The sequence below is a fragment of the Varroa destructor genome, unplaced genomic scaffold (genome assembly GCF_002443255.2).
Source record: "Varroa destructor unplaced genomic scaffold, Vdes_3.0 BEIS01000005.1, whole genome shotgun sequence".
NCBI classification, from domain to species: Eukaryota; Metazoa; Arthropoda; class Arachnida; order Mesostigmata; family Varroidae; genus Varroa; species Varroa destructor.
In genome coordinates, this window is record NW_019211458.1 from 14,274,285 (window position 1) to 14,291,331 (window position 17,047).

The 17,047-nt window shown below is 41.4% G+C and overlaps 1 protein-coding gene and 2 long non-coding RNA genes across 7 annotated transcripts in view; 2 read left to right on the forward strand and 1 right to left on the reverse strand.

Annotated features, from left to right (window-relative positions):
* Window positions 1-2,679: 2,679 nt before the first annotated feature.
* Window positions 2,680-17,047, reverse strand: part of LOC111251435 (alkaline phosphatase-like) — a 30,615-nt gene continuing 16,247 nt past the window's right edge. For 3 of the 5 annotated variants that reach the window (XM_022808002.2, XM_022808000.2, XM_022807999.2), the window contains 9 exons: window positions 13,275-13,467; window positions 11,617-11,840; window positions 7,626-7,818; window positions 7,209-7,470; window positions 6,278-6,540; window positions 5,789-6,001; window positions 5,318-5,636; window positions 4,096-4,366; window positions 2,680-3,952 (listed from right to left, as the gene is read on the reverse strand). In XM_022808002.2, coding sequence (XP_022663737.1) covers window positions 3,407-3,952; window positions 4,096-4,366; window positions 5,318-5,636; window positions 5,789-6,001; window positions 6,278-6,540; window positions 7,209-7,470; window positions 7,626-7,818; window positions 11,617-11,840; window positions 13,275-13,422 — 2,439 coding nt within the window. In that variant the 5' untranslated portion in view covers window positions 13,423-13,467 and the 3' untranslated portion in view covers window positions 2,680-3,406. Of the gene's footprint in view, window positions 3,953-4,095; window positions 4,367-5,317; window positions 5,637-5,788; window positions 6,002-6,277; window positions 6,541-7,208; window positions 7,471-7,625; window positions 7,819-11,616; window positions 11,841-13,274; window positions 13,468-13,623; window positions 13,754-17,047 lie in introns of those variants that run through there. The other 2 variants (XM_022808001.2, XM_086990417.1) reach the window with 2 other exon arrangements.
* On the forward strand, window positions 3,826-6,204 carry LOC147755321 (uncharacterized). Its single transcript, XR_015328630.1, has 2 exons — window positions 3,826-3,966; window positions 4,116-6,204. It is a non-coding gene; the product is annotated as an uncharacterized LOC147755321 (long non-coding RNA).
* On the forward strand, window positions 13,475-16,268 carry LOC111251436 (uncharacterized). The gene is made up of 4 exons (XR_002673779.2): window positions 13,475-13,690; window positions 14,747-14,871; window positions 15,168-15,274; window positions 15,771-16,268. It is a non-coding gene; the product is annotated as an uncharacterized LOC111251436 (long non-coding RNA).

Here is a 17,047-nt window from a genome sequence, read left to right on the forward strand (position 1 = left end):
CCTGAATCAAACTAACTTTTCACAGATTTTTTCAAGCAGCGCTTGTTGCGGCTCGTTATAGTCATAAATTGTAAGTGGTAGTCCTTTTGAAGTCACCCTTAGCTCATATATGCTGCCAGCTAATATGGCTGGCTATAATACGGCTAAAAAAATTTAATGTTGGCATCGTTGAAACATCTCCAAACGAGTGAAACAGTGATTGAAGGAGTTCTGATAGAGAAGTGGCGACCTTAAGTCGATGCCTTTTGGCACTTTATATTTTCTGTCCTGCAAGAGCCACACGGAAGTCTGTGGTTCGTTAACAACCAAAACGGGCGTTTTTGTGTACTTTGTGTCTTCGGTATCAGCACGAAGGTTCTCCTACTATGTAAATGACTTATCTATTCAGCGTGCCGATAGTTGATGATTCGTCAAAACGATTTTCTCGAAAATGCTTGCTTTAAAAGTAGTGCCGATTACTGTGGCTGATAATAGCGTATGTGCTTCAACCATCTACGCCGTTGGCTTAAAGAAGGCTCGTTAATTATTATAAATGTTGCGTAGGAATTGTGTTGCCCTTAGGAAAAAGATGTATGCTTCGTAAACAGCCAATGTCGTAAACATCCTATACAGCAGCTTTGATAATGTCGGTACTGGACTGGAGGTTCAGCACTGTCTGGCCAAGCTCGCGCCCTGCAACCCAGGTAGCGTTTAAAAATAGCGACAGCGCCGTATTTTAGTAATTGTTTACGAAACATATGCCGTACATACCTAGTGACATCATTTTATAGAAGAAAAACATACCTCGGGATTGTGCTGGTTCAAAGCATTTAACTTACGATTCGTAGAGTCCTGGACGAAAACAGGCTTGAAAGAAAAACAAAGAAATTTTGGCCGTTTTTTCGAAATAATCAGACCTTACATCGATTTTAGGTATAGTCTAACGCTGTATATGTAATATGTACTCGCTACGCCGTCACAATATGCCGCCATCATTAACTAAAGGTAGAGCAAACTCATCTTTATCAGGATATTTCTTTGCATCACAAAATAGCAAATGAATGTTCGCAAAAATGCGCCAATCTCTTCTTTTCTTGTCATGTAGCCAGCTTATACACAAGGGCAGCCACTGATAGATCCATAAATAGATTCGAAAAACAAACACGAGAAAAAAAGTCCATCTTCGAGCGTCAGGCCTCGGTAACCATAGGTGTACGATATATTCCTGGCAGTATTGTAGGTACTAGAGATTTGCTAAATTCGTAGGTTTTATCCTACAGTCTGGCTAATATTACATGTCAAAATTTCAACGTGTTGATTATCTTTTTACTGATTTGGTAACTAATCTGTCCTTCTCGTTTAGACAGGCCACAAGTTACGTGGGGGGCACGTGAATTTTGGCCATAGTCAAGTTGACTGATCAGCGACAAGTTGGCGAGCGACAGATGCGGGCGATTGTGACAACTATTGCAAATGCTATCAGGTACCGTAGATGGAGTGCGAATGACTGGTGTATAACGCATTTATATCGACGATTACTGTAAAATTTCTCTGGGCTCCAAGTTATGGATAACATATTTGGCTGCGAATCTTAACGACACATTGTGATCTAGGTTCGGTAGACAGACTTCGAGCCTGCTGTTTGATGAAATGCCCGACGATGGCGATACCGGGCGTAAAACTCGAGATATAGAGGCTCCAAGCGTAGGTCCTCGCAGCAGTCTTAAGGCCATGAAGGGACACATCTATTAATTGCTTTTTCTCTTTATATGATCTTTTTAGATAAACGGACAGCTACTTAGGTATGCTTTTTTGATCAAATCATCGTAAATAAGGCGCAACCGCCGCGCCTCGAAGCTGCCGCTCCCGTTAATAATCAAGCTTGCTCTGGCGCGTATAAAAGAGCTTGGTAAGAGACCGTATAAGTTTCAATATTTCAAAAGACGCAGCACCGAAAAAACCCGTTCAGAAATGATTATCTAGTTTCTACTTTTAATTGTCAACCCCTAGTCCCGTATACCCCTGGTAGTGTTTCTAAGAAAAAAATAAATCCTAGCTTGTGAAGGACCTACTGGCACTGATGTTCTTTTTCGGAAAATATAAGCGACCCGATAGAAGATCTGAGGCGACATCTTTAACGAACTAGCACGGAGCTACGTGTCAAGAACTGCAACTGACAAAATAGCTTCGGAACACAAAACCTCAATAGTGCTAAATAACGAGAGATCACCGAAGATGACAGGAGGTTTTTTCTAGACTGTGTCAAGTAATGCTCAAATACCATCGGTTTGAAATGCCGCAGCAAGACGTGCCAATGAGCTCTCCGCGTAAATCCTAAAGTGCTTTACATGTTCTAGCTGTCAGCGTAGATTGCAAGATGTAAGCCTCCCTCAAAGATATTATTACCATTGAAAGCGATCGTCTAGATGTTTCCAGATGTTAATTGTTTTTTATACGCCTGCTCGACGAGATGCTTCTAGTACAACTTTTCCTACCATCAAGTTGCTCAGACCAGGAGAACACGTAAGGGTTCCATTAGTCTCATCGATGACCAAAGTGACACTGTTGCCAGTGCACGTATACCCGAATCGTCTATGTAAAGCGATTTTTACCGTGAGTATGGTGCACTCATCGAAACTGTACCTACATTGATAATAAATACCTAGCTCTTTGGTGGAACAGATGAAAAAGGTACGGTAGTTACATACGTTTACATATTTTATATTATTTATTAATTCGTTTTACTTTATACATAACTTTCCTCAGTAGATATGCACACATTATACTAAAAGTCAAATAAGAAGAAGTGTTAATAAAAACAGTTGACAAACAATAAAAAATAGCTAATAAGTCATATTGGCCAGCGTAATGAGTAGTAATGAAACGATAAATACATGGTAATGAATGATTCATATTGCTAGTACCGTTCGTCACCACGGGTACATTGTTTTATGCGATGCCCATCGAAGTAGTTGTAAACACAAAGCGATTTCATTTTGTCTTCAAGGCTTTTATCATGTTCAAGTAACCATATTTGTCGCCTCTGTTTATCTCGCCTCGATGATAAGTATGCAGATACACAGGTTGGCAGCACTCGCATCCGATCTTCCCACGCACCGTTTGGTGCCACCATAAATTTAGATCAAACAATTCTTCTTCTGTTTATGGAATTTCGTAAGAATCGACCCTTCCCACTTCGCCTGCTCCCTCTCCTTCTGCTTTCTTCACCCTTCGCATCCGTACGTCCGTTCTTCTGTTTACGCGAAACTGGTATTACTATTTGTTGTCGTGCTCACTTGAAAATTGGTCATTTTCGTTTGTCACGCAACTGCGAATCTTGGTCATTGGAGGAACTCTATGAAACTAGTTCGACATTTTCTTGTCCTGTGAGATTGTTCCCGACTGGCAATAGTCATGATACGTGTATTCAATTATCTGCCGGAGCCGCGAATAAAAGCCCCGATCGTTTTTCTAAACCGTTCGAAAACTTCCCATTGCGAGGCACATACAATTTAACAACTCTTCTGCGTTTCATCCCTGATGTCACGCTTTCATCATTAATCGTATCAGGAGGAGCCTGTGCTGGCTCGATGGAAGTAACAGCGATACCTTTGTCAATCGTTGCCGCGGCCGAGATGGAGGTTGATGTCGCTGGCGCTTGAGTTATTGTGATCGGAGTTTTCTCTTGGACAGATTGACGTTTAACGATGCTCGCGTCATCAATCAACTCGACGGGACCATCGTCCATGCGCGATAGGGCATGCGATGAACTATCAGTGAGAGCTGAGCTGAATCTCGGCATAACCTCCACAGCGATTTCGGAGGCGGCTACGAGGTTGGGGTTACGACTAGATTTTTTGCCTCGTTGTTGGCGAAGCGAGTTCTCCTTTCGGCCGAACTGCTTACGGAAATTATCAGCACTTGCCCGACGATTGGCGCCAGCTTTCGCTGCGCGAACCCGTTCAGTCGGCAGCTGAAAACAGAAAAGTTGTATTTGTTTTTGGATGAAATATCACCTTTTATTTATTAAAGTATATTTTGCTAAAAAAAAGCTGAATTTATGAAGTCGACACTAATGGCGTATAGAGGGCTCTAAGCGTATGAAAAAAAGCTTACCTCGCCTCTTACTGTTTCAGGCTGCACCAACGTAGCGGTCCCGGGCTGGTCCTCAATCGTCTGCGTCAGCTGGGCTCTTGCTGGCTTTCGGGTGGCTGGTACCGGGGGATGAGCCTCTGCAGGACGGCTTGTCGTTTCAGGTGCGGTAGAAGCTGCCTGCCGGGACACTGGGAGGACTTTGCTGAATTCAATCTGATTGGGCGAAATTATATTGACCCGATGAGGCACTGGAGGTTCTCCAATTACTGGCACCTCCGTCGGCTTGAACATTCTGTGCAACAGACAACAATAGACAATATAACTGAGGAATTTTTTTTTCAAATTGCAACTGCTGCATCGCAAAAAGTAGAGCTTAAGTGACCGGATATTGCTAGAGTCACTCCTTTGACTCATCCTGTGTTTAATTCATTAATAATGTGATTTTTTGTCATAAAACTAGGCTGATAACGAATTGAATGAAGTGAGGAGCTTATAAAATAAGCTCCTCATAATTTCAATTCCGACACACATAATATAAAATATTATGTGTGTCGGAATTAGCGGCCCCAAGCTTAAAACATTCAAAGGCGTTATGTGTGTGGTTCTGAAATGCTATATCAATCGTCAACTATGTAGACTATTTTGTAAAATTCGTTTCACACACTGACTGACCAGCAGCGTTCAGCAAATCAAACAACACTGATTTTTTAACTGATTTCGTTTTGATTTTTCACATAAAATTAAGATTTTTGGGTCGTTGGTGAGCGCTGAGTCGAACAAAATCCCTTTGAGTGCTTAAAATAGTTTGTGCTAAATACGTTACCGCACTTGGGCTGGGCCTCTCTGAAATAGAGAATTAATGTGTATCCCTATAATTTCATTTCAGTGGTGCTAGCCGAAGAAGCGACTATGTTTGTAGCCATATTTGTACTTTTATCGATGATATATGGAAAGGTCCACAACGAAATCAAACAAATTTTACGCTACTCTCATTATTTCCCTGGTACTATTCACAACATACCTGGAAACTTGAGCAACTTTGAAAACTTTTCTGTTGAGTAAGGACTCGATATACGAAGAGTCTTTTTCAGGCAAGAACACAAGTTATCTGACGCTGTATTTATTTAGGTACATGTGGCATTTTTAAAAAACCAGTTCACCAATGGTCTTTCATCTAAGACCGTCATCCATCTGTTATGATGTTGCGAGCTACCCATATGTTTCTTTTCCATATTTAGCCCACCTGTCTTGAATGTAGTTGACGTTCACCGACGTCGTTAACGGCGCATCGTGCTTAGCACACCTATGGCTGAATGGTCCAATACACGCAGAATAAGCAATTGCATATGGCAGATATGATTGTTCGACAGCTCCGACGAACAAGTGAGCCCAGGGCCCAATCGCAAATACTGGGACGTCTTCGCCTCCATGTACACCGGAGGTCATGTTAACCATTGACGGATATCGATGCCCCTCTGTCTCTTTGCTAGCGCCCTGTTTACGGGAGTTGCCTGGCCCGGAGAAATAACTTAAGATGCTGTGTCCACCATCATCGGCTGCTCCTGAAAACGAGATAAGGCTTATATCTAAATATTGCAGTGTATCCCAAACCATACGTTGTAGTATACCTATCCTACACAGTGGTAATATACGCTATATATAATAATTACTATAATGATATGCTATCTTCTGCACAGCATATGAATGTTCGTACCAATGATACTCTTTCCTCTGTTGGCATATCCGTTCAAAGTAAATGGATGCGAATGGTCGGCCGAAACGATCATTAGGGTGTTTTTTGGCGATAGGAGCTTCGCGGCCACTCGAACGGCCTTATCCATTTGGTAGACTTCTTCGAGCGCGTGCGCTGCTAGATTGTGGTGGTGCGCAGCGTCAATGTTGGCTCCCTCAATAAAGAGAACAAAACCTGCGTATTGGTTACTGACAGATGTTAGTGAGCTATATTTCAAATAAAATAAGTCTAACTAGCGAACCATTTTTCCCTCGAGGGTCCGGCGAACATGAACTGGCAGCCATTTCAGATTACATATTATATATCACTCTCGAACGAATAGTCTGACAATGCTCTGTGTCAATTCACTGTCTAAATAAAGATCATAACGAGACGGATTCTAAGCAAAATCATTTAACACACATGAAGAACGGAAAAAATCACCATAAACACCTATTTAAGATACAGTACCTCTAGGAGCTTTTGATAGCATCTTTATGGCAGAAAGGGTCATCTCGGACAGCGACGGTTCGTCGGAGTTCGTGGCATTTCCATAAAGTGTATCTAAAGCGTATGACATACGCCCTGGTGAGAACAGGCCAAGCACATAATCCGCCGCGTATCGAGGGTCTTCAACTTGGTCAAGGTGTTCGCGTGTCCAGATGAACGCCGCTCGTGTATCGTCTTCGGTGTGTCTTGACAAATATTCTTCTATTAAATTACGGCCATCCACCCTATTACAACGACATTTCATCGGCATGCATATTAATGAAGATCTTGCGCTTTTTTTTCTTATTTACGGGCAATTAACAAATCGCCAGTACCATCATTCTTGGTACCCCACGGAAACTAGTTCCATATTGGCGCGAGAGGTGTTGTGTAGTAATAGCTATTGGCGACACCTGACCAAGTATAGGGTTCAGCACGTCTCATTTTTGAGCGGCGCTGCTTTAGGCTAGCTTTTTGTGAAGAAACTCCCTTAGACCCTTTGAACGGTACTGTTGTCATTCGAAGTCTTCACTTCTGACCGCATTACCCTTGTAGTTCACTCAGCAAATCTGGGGAACGTTCAGTTTCGCCAGTTTTGTAAATCAAAAGCTCCATAGCTATCACTTTTGCATAAGTATAATATTACTTCGGCTTATCAGCTTAGCATTCAACCGTCAATTGAAGTACAATGAAATTTTTTTTTTACTGTTCTGCATAGAAAAACTCCCACTTTAAGAGTATTTTAAGGTAATGAACTATTCAAGCCGGAGGTGTGCGTAAAGGTTAAGTCGTATTATGGCGATAGCGCCTCACTGCGTGAGAGATACTTAGGTCAGGAATTTGTTTAAGTAATAGTTTGGCAAATAGGTTGTCATTCCTAAGAGAAAAAAAATGAAGGTATGCCAAATGATACCTGTCTCCTGCGGCGTTTATTGGAAGTTGGTCACCATCAATCATTCGTTCAGTTTTGGGCTTTACTGTTGATGGAAGGAAATCGTTTCGACCTCCACCGTAGATAACCCTCAGTCGTGCACCCGTCTCTCCGTGGATCAGCTGTGTGGCAATATCGTTTGCGTGACAACCCTGAGGAACCGAATTAGTGAACAAGCGATCAGCCGAATGCGCGTAGCTTGCCGCCGGCGAAGCTCCCGTTACACTGTCAGTTGTTACGAGACCTATTCAAAACGAGCAGCGATGTCCGTACGGAACAAACAAATTAGAGCGAGCGTCGCTTTGCATCCGTCGCGTGGTTCAAGTTATACAGAAGTTCCAAATTGATTGGGAGTAAATAATATTGTGCATGCCAAAGGGGGAAAAAACGTTTACGAACCAGTCCATTTTCCGTTAGCCTGGGCCCAAGAAAGGATGCTTTGAACCTGATTTTCCCGTTTTACAGCCTCATTACAATCGCCCCTTCGAACTTTCGACGTGACGCCAACAACACCTAAATTGGTCTTAACACCGCACAGATATGCTGTACCGGATGCTGCAGAGTCAGTCGTCTGTTTATCGACAGCGTATGTCTGGAAAAAAATTGCATTGATGTTAGTAGCGCGAGTTCGTCTGATGTCCGCAGTACGTTCAACATTACAAACTTTGTATGCAGGTCGAGATTCAGTTTATAAAGTTAAGTATGAACTACCTCATTGGAAGGGTTCTAGTCGGACTAGGATCTATTGAGCTCCGTATGGGGTTTCTTTACCTAGCCTACGAAACGACAATTGCAATACAGCTTCATACAGCTCATACAGCTTTCTTTTGTAGCCAATGGACTAATTCTTGCCCCTGTGATCATAATCCCTTGTAGTGATAGTTTTGCTAGCACTGATATCTGAACCAGCGGTAGCCACTTACCCGCCCCCCTCCCTTGCCCTGATGGCAACGAACTAATAGAAATGTGAATTATCTATCTAAACCGATCATGCGACTTCCTGAAATACATATTTGTGCTATTTGCATCTGATATTATCCTGCTCATGTGATACGATTATAATTAAGATAGCCGTTCAGCACTCCCTTATCTGAATCCATATGATTTTCGTATAAGAATCAAGGTATTTTTTTGGGAACTTTGTTTTTTCATCTCGACTGTCTTTGGTGTTTAATCGATGTTTTCCTATTTTTTGCCTTTGTTTCGTTATTTTCAAATTAAAAGTCGTCTAATGATTCCTCGTACCTCAGTATATCCTTCCAGCTCTTTGTAAGTCCGCAAGCAGGTGAAACGCGCATTGCCTTAATGTTTTAACGGTCGCTTTTTTTCTTTGCTCATTATTTTATTATATCGGATATTCTCGCAAAAATAACGAGTCACGTTCTCATTTTCTGAGGAACCCTACTAAAGCAACGGTAACTTTGTTGTTTTTGTATCATAAAGTTTTTGCAAATAGTTCCCGTTCGACATCGTGTGGCTACTACTACCGTTCATAGTACTGTTTTCCATTTTCGAAAACGTCGTAATTGCCATCTGCTCCCTTCCCAGGTTTGATGTTGAACGATAGCAGGAGCAATAGTTTGTTGTGAATTGTGAACTTCTTCCTTCCGCCGGAACCATGCTATTGAAACAAAAGGGGCAAGGGGAAGAGGTAGAGGGGGGATTAGGATTATTATTCTTCAACTTACGATTTCAAAGCTACCGTGAGTGGTAACGAAAGAAAACGTCTGGTAGGTGCCTGGTACTTTGTGTTGCTGTTGTCACCGTCGCTCGGTCGGAGGACGAACACAGGCCCACCCCCCGTCACAGGCACATCAGCCCTGGTAGCTTTGGAAGTTTTTGCGGGTGGCCAACCTCTGACCTTTGTGACATCGCCGCTCCGTGGCTAGCTATTTTGGCGGATTGCGAGCACTGAACAAGGGAGCGTAAAGTTACCCGCTTCTGCACCATTTGCCGTTTCACAGCATATATACTTTCATTCGCGCTTGTTGGGAGCAAGCAAAGACGCGAAGCAGGACGAAAAAAAGGAAACAATTCAACAACTGCGCGGGCCCCAGACAAACACGCAAAAGCAGCGATGGTAGCGGCGGCAATAAGCGATGGCAGCTACGAAGTGAGATGACCGTGATGATGATAATGGGTTCACCGGCTTAAACGAATCACTGCGCCCTCGTTAAAAAGAAATAACTAGAGGTGGCCCATTGCAATGCAGCGATGCAAAACCAGCGTCGTTGCCGTCGCAGCCAACCTAACAGCGACAGCTGCCGCCACTCTCACTGACACGAAGCTCAGTTAAACGAGAAAAAAAGACAAGGAGGGAGAAAAAAGGCGAAGAGGCAGGAAAAAGTAGGAAACTTTGGAGGATAATTGAGAGGGACAAGCAGAGGAAGCAACTGCAGCTGCGGACAGGAACCAGCAGACAACGGGCAGTATTTAGCAACGATCTGCTAGAACTACACCAACATTGAAACGTCGCCCTGTTTATCAATCCATAGAACTTTTCCACAGTGAAACCAGTGCGAGCGGACGCGTCGTATAGCCTAAGCTATGCCATCTACAAATGATATACGCCGACCGAAAGATAGAGAACAACGGGGAACCGCACCTGCCACTATTCGGCCCCGTTGACGTTGCGGTGTTTCCGTTGCATTCGAGTAATGGCCTAGACGGCCAGCTGAGGTTCATTATCATTAATAGCAGCGGTAAGTATGAAGAGATGATAAGCGTTCGTCCCATGTCAGGAGGCTTCCTTTTAGCGCCGACTAGTTTTCAGCGCCTGCACAAATGCTAGCGCCAGTGAAACAAATCTAGAATCTATATTGTTGTATGCGTGCATCTGTATATGTGCTCCAGCCGCAGCTGGCCACTTCATTGTTTCAAGCCGGCTCTCAACGGATGGTGAATCTTCCGGCTCAAGACGACGACGCTAACGGCAATACCAATAATGATAATAATACATAATAACAATAAGGTGACAATAAAAGTAATCGAGTATCGTCGAAACGACTTAAGGACATCGGCAGTCGAGCCGCTGAGGTGCCGCATTGCGCTGTCGAATAATAATGATGATGATACCCATAGTGAGTCAACTGTGTGCGTTAGTACACGTGGAATTGGTTTTTCCTATATTTACCCGTAGGAAAGTGGGTAGAGTACAGGAAAATGAGCGCCTTCTAACAAAATCAGGGTGGTTTCACAGTGGACCAATACGAAGAGGATAGTGGGAGTAGCAAATGGGGTAGTACAGATTATTAAGCCTCCTGCTGTGGAATTTAACAAAGCTTAAGAGAACGAATCGAGACTACGATGGAACACTGACGAGAAAAACTTTAGAGAGCTCCTTAATAAAATGAAAATGTAGAACCATTAATTTGGGTGTTCTGGAGGACTGATATTACGACGCAGCTGAGCAAACCTAAAATTCTTATACCTTAAATCTATACAATTTATTGCATATCAACAAGGCGTCCTACGATCTGTCTGTTCCAACTATTGTTAGAAAACATTAATTTGTAATAACGTTAGAATGACAAACTGGGTTTTTTCTGCGAACTATAACGACGAGTTACTCAGTATAATTTTTTTTCAAATTTAAACAACCAGATAATGACATAGGGGTTGGTAAATGTTCCAATGGCCGAAAGCCCTGTTAGTCCAAGGCCAATAATTAAATTTGCTATCGGCTGTCTTGAGCACAACTTTTCTAACCAGCGAACGTAGTTATATGGATACTGTACGGCAGCGTGCAGTAAAAATAATCACGATAGGTACAACAAAAAGCGGGCATAAGAACAACTAATGTTAAGTAACAGAATGTCGTTTGTCATTAAGAACGTTATTCACACAAAAAATATAATATCTATTTCCGCCATGCGTTCTCGGCGGAATAACATTATTATTATAATTATAGTGTTATAAGTGCTGAATCAAGCTGAGTATTTATGATAATATTGTTACGATCATACGTATACGAATCAACAGGGGTACTGAAGGTAAAGGCTAAGTACAAAACATTCCAACGATGCCCCGTTTTTATATCCCACGGGCCCATATGCTCACACTGCGATCACAATGCCAAAAGTAATAATTGTTATGTTGCAAATTGATCGCTGATTCCCCCTGCTGGACCTTGACTTTCTTTCGTGAAATCTATTTTACTTGTTGAGGTTTAATTTTAGTGGATCACAAGCTTGCAACATCTGTCTCTGTAGTTATTTATAATTTTTAAAAAAAACGATGATGCGAGCATTTGTTGACAGATCAGGATCTCTTGATGTAGTCATGTGCTGACCGAAATGATTACGGGCCTTCTATGGAATTCAGTTCTAAGACCCGGGAGGTGAGCCGTACAGAAAACCTGCTTTCAGCGTGCTACTCTTACGCTACTTACTTTCGTCAAGCCGGTGTAGGGAAATTTCTCAAAGTCGAGTTGAGCCTCTTCGCCACTAGCACCTCGCCTTTGTCCCTTGTAGATTCTTCCCGCTGTTAAGGTTGATACGCCCATACCATCACCGATAAAGAACACGACGTTTTTTGCTACTCCCGTATTTGTTATTTGGCCTAGTTTCTCGTTTAAAGTTTTTGTGGCATCCTCCAACCAGAACAATTCGTCTTCTGGAAAATAAATTCGATAATTTTAGATTTCTCCAAGCCCTTACCTCACTTATGTAGTACCGACGAGTCCAAGTTCAACTTCCCCTAACAGTTGGATAATTCAAGTTGATAACGTTATGTGCCGTTTATAATAAACTGTTTAATAAAAGAAGCAGTTTGTTATAAATGGCTCAATAACTCCACTATACTGTTCAGCAGAAAATTCCATATGTAGCTTATATTCATACAAGTAGTAATTATTAGTATACATGTAAGTTAACTAACTTAAAACTTTAAACGCCATGAAAAGCAGTAAATAGGTAATTTAAAGGGGAACGCGTGAGGCGAAAATTAAGTTTTTTTTTTCAAATCGCTGAGCGGTTTTTCCTCAGTAAATCTTCGAAAGACAATGATTGCCCATTAGTTTAAAATGATTAATCATTATTTCACAAAACAAATTCGTACAAATCACAATACGAGAAAGTAAGAGATATTTAGAAATGGGTATCCGAAAAAGGATAAGTAGAGATTTCAAACGACTCTATGGTAAATTTAAGTGTCGAAAAATGACAGTAATGATGTGCGATCTAGTTTTCAAAAGCCTTTGTGCTATGGCTTGCTTTGCTGTATTGTTTCCTAATCTATTATAAATAATAAATGTCGTCTAATCTATTATAAATCATCTCTATATTATCTAATAATGTGTTCTCTATTACTTGACATTTTTTTTCTGTAGACATTGCATTTTCCCCTCATGAATTTATATCGAAACCAGTACTTTAGAGCAGCTAGCTAGCGCGATTGCGTGTCCTTTATTAAATAGAAGTCTCACAGTGACGGGTCTTGCTATGGTAAAGTCCAGCAATATTAAACAGCACAGATTTAGCTTTTAATGAGAAGATTCCTTATGAACTTGTACAAAGTCCCTGCGGAGCGCAGGCAGCAGAACTGGCAGTTGGCGATGCGCTGACACGAAAATTATCAGAAGTTTCCAAAATCCTAGCCCCGTAAAAAAAAATAGATATTCACTTTCTAAAGTGTAATCCTTTTGAACGATGCCGATAGATCTATGGTTTCATAGACACACTAGCTATCCATGCTAGTTACTCGTACCGAGCGCTTTTGGCGTATTCCTTTCGCTGACTCTCAAAACGAGCGGCTACTGCGGGCCGCAAGAGTGTACAAGATGTTGAAATAGCGAATAAATTACTTTAGTCATATTGCGCAACGTAACGACCTTTCTAAACCCCTGGGGGTTAGAGTATGTGTTACATATAGGGGGCTTTAGCCTTGTTTTAATTCAAAATAGCGTTTATGCGTGATATCAACATTTTACAATGATCTAATTAGGTGCAAAATCAGAGGAGTGGTTAGGCGTGATCAACTCTGGAATCCAGGTAAGTTTCAAGAAGTAATGTATCCTATTAGCTAGTTCAAGGATCGTTTTTGTCGTACCTTCTTCTATCCTGTAGTTTGGATATGTTTTGTCTGCCGACAAAAATCCCGGCTGTGTAGGCTGTGTATCGACTAATCGCAGGATGGACAACGAGGCGAAGAGCAACCCTGCCCTTAGATGTAGACATCTATTTGTCAATGGCTGCATCTTGCATTAGATTCTGTCAGCGACGCCTAAGAAGATCACGGAGGCCTGAAAAAGAAGATTTTCCTATTAGAATTCAGTTTTGGATACTTGACAGTACTCAAACGAAGAAAGAAACTCCAGAAGAAAGGAACTCCAGCCGGGGAAGACGTGAACATTTACGTGTCTAAGTGAACATACGTGAACTGACGGTAAATAACGAACCCGAATGGTCGACAGAATCAATTTGTTAACGATAGAATCTTCAACAGCAACTTCTACATCCCATCGTGTACGTTATCTCAGCCACATTAAGATCAGCTGTTCGTTAGCAGATATAATTTTGACACTTTGTTATTTCGAAATAATCACTCTTTAACTTAGCTAGGTTCATCCCCATGCAAACGCTGTGGTTTTTTGTTCTTTGTTGTATTCAACAACTTCGATCGAAACTAAGCGTTTCGCTACGCTTCACCCATGCATCGTTACATTATCTAAGACGCAAAATCAACACCGAATAGTAAGTATTTACGTAATGTAATTATGTTGTATAAAAAAATATCGGCCAAAACAAGCGGAGGTGCTTAGGAGACGCTGTTGGTAGATTATTTAGCGGTAGTTCTAGTTAGTTTGCCCATACAGTTAGTTATTAAAGAAATACCACATCCAATAGCAAGTAAATTTCTTATCCCTAAAATAGAGGGAATAGCGGTAACGCTATCAAATAAATGTTGGCCAACGCACGAAAACTACTGCCTCAGAAGGTAAGATATTACCGCTTATTATTAGTGAATGCAAAGCCGATCTGAGATGCTCCTCGTGGGCACGAGAGCAGATTATGAACCTATCTTGATTTTGGTGAGTTTATTATTCGCTCTCGTTTTGTTTTTTTTTTCCCTATGAATATGGCATAGTATTCATTATTTATAAAACGCATCAAAACGGCCAGTATTCTTGATTCTAGAACATGTACATACATCTCTATAGACGAGTTCATGTTCTAGAAAAACAAACGGACGTTTGTGAAAATTTGCCTTTGTTTGCGGCTAATACCAAAAATGAACTATTTGATTTTTTGGAGGATGGAGTTCTAAATATTGTTCTAGCAGAATTTTCTAACACGAACCATTTCTAACAGAAAAAAAACTGAAGTCGCAATTTTTTGTTTTGTCAGTCGCCTATACAGAAGGAGGAACACCTTTTAATCTACTAGCTATCGTTGTATTTTCGGCACATCTTGAAAAGCAATAATTTTTCTTCCTTTGACGGTTATTTAATTTAAAGTGGTTCTTTGAAAGTATTTATGGAAAACACGATATAAGATCGACGGTGTTCACTTTGCCTCCAGGTTCCCGGTTCGTATGTCATTACCAATAAAGCTCACTTGGGAAACGTGCAAAGTTCAATACTGCCAGGATGTAACTTCAATCATTCAGAGTCGATTTTCAACCTAACGTACATGAACCCATGACGGTACGTATAGCTCATGCAGTTCCCTGTCTCCGTTTGCAAGATCTCAGATTGTTATCTCTGTCTCACTAAAAAAAAAAATACAGCTTACAAAAACTAGAGTAATGTTGAAAAGTAGTAACTTACAAGTTATCCAGCTATATTTTTAAAGATTTTCGATATACCGTTGTAACACAGCATACTGACGGGCCGGCCCCAAAGAGCCCATCAGTATCAATAATAATAATAATAATAAAAAATCATTATGTCCTGCTGAAGATAGCTAAAAACAATTTCGCATATCTTTACGAAATTTCCAGCTGAGTATACCATCGAACTATTTGGTAGCTCGTTTGGGTTTGGGAGGATTTCATGGGAAGCTGTAAATTCGGTGAACTCGCACTATTGGAGTCTAACTGGAACAATGGTCAGCAAAAGAATACGAATTAATACTGCCAATAGAGTAGTTCAAGCTGAACATAACTATCCACGAATCTATAAACGATCGATTCGAAATGTTTTCAAATTCAGGACACTTCTTCCCACTTCAGCACTTCGTTTTCGTCACAACACTCAATTGTTCATTCATGATTTCGTATTGGGGGGCTGAGCTCTAGGAAGCATCGTGTTTTTGATTATTGTATCAGATGTAGTTTTCTGCTATTTTCGGTCACCTGTTACATTTAGTCGGTCAGTCAAGCCAAGCTTAAATATAAAATTCATAATACTTAGCTGGCTTAGGATATAATACGCTCCAAAAGTTACTGGGTTAATTAGCTAATCGTTCTGCCAAATTCCTGTTTCAGATCTTGCAGATCAGAGTTAAGTCTGGCTTACTAGTGAGATCTTTACTTTTCCCGAGAGCAGAAGCAACTCCTATATAGCCTTCTCTATTTCAACTAATTTTTCACATTGTATTTCAGTATTATCGTCATTCGAACCGTTCTTGTACGATCCGTCTCAACCCGTAGTGGACTATGGTACTTCTGTATTCTTTCGCATCCCAATGTCAGCCCGTACGAGTGGGCCAGCGCCTTTTCTATTGGCTAGCTTTGTAGCGGGCAGAGACTACAGAAATTTTGCATTCATCGCTTTAATTCTATTGACCAAACAAAAGTGCCGCTTGATTCGTTAGCACAGATTACCAACCTGATTGACCACTCCGGCACTAGTCATCGCCGCCAGGGTCCCCCGACGACAATACATGACCTACCGCGCGACTATCTGTTCTCATTATATATGAGATTGTATCGGACCCTCTGATGCCTTTTTCATACGATCGTTTTGGTCGTTCGTATGGGAATATATGACTACCGTTATTACCATTGTAGATATTGCTACTGGTATTATGCCGGTCATTATTACCTTATTATTTAGATTTGCAGACAGTCAGTCTGCACATTGGTTGTCCATGCGCATTTATCTGCGTATTTGTCACCTTGACTCTGGCTTCTTTTTGATGCTGTTCTGCTCATTGCAGTCAGTAATGGTTACGCAACTTGATTATATATTAATTAAAACCCCCCTAACCACCTGCCCTTCTCGTGGGGACCTAGCAGACACGCGCTAAAGTGACGAGTAAGAACGAGATGATCCTTATTTAAAGACGAAACAAATAGTGAAACAGTGCGCTGTTTTGTAATGTGACAAAAGTAAAATAATTTGCTTATACGTTATTTAAACAGCTGGCATTATTATGCATTGCTATACTGTAATTACATACTGTACAATTATATACTCTCGACAGATATGGCGAATCGTGAAACAAAATTATAGCAAACGATGGGGTAGGTAGCCTTTGCAACAGACTGAGGTGAGCTAACCAAATGAATACCAGCAACTACAGAGAAGATAATGAAAGAGAGATTGGCCAAAAATTTCCCAAGACCGCTCCCAGGATACCACCCCTTCTCTCCGGCCTCACTCATGCACACCCCATTTCACTTTCAAATGATGTACAAACGTGTGATTATGTGACGCGTTATCTACACCACGGTCGTTCGCTTGTTCACTGATAGCCGCAGCAGCGTGCGCTCGGTAGCGGATAGTTTTCATTTTGCAGAAAGGGGCTGGTTGGGGATGGAGAGACGAGGTAACAAAGCATTACCGCAGTCGTCGCTGATGTGACATTTTGTACACAGATTTCTACAAGTTTGGTCTGAGCTGCGGATCGTAAATTGCCTTTCCATCATCTTGGTCC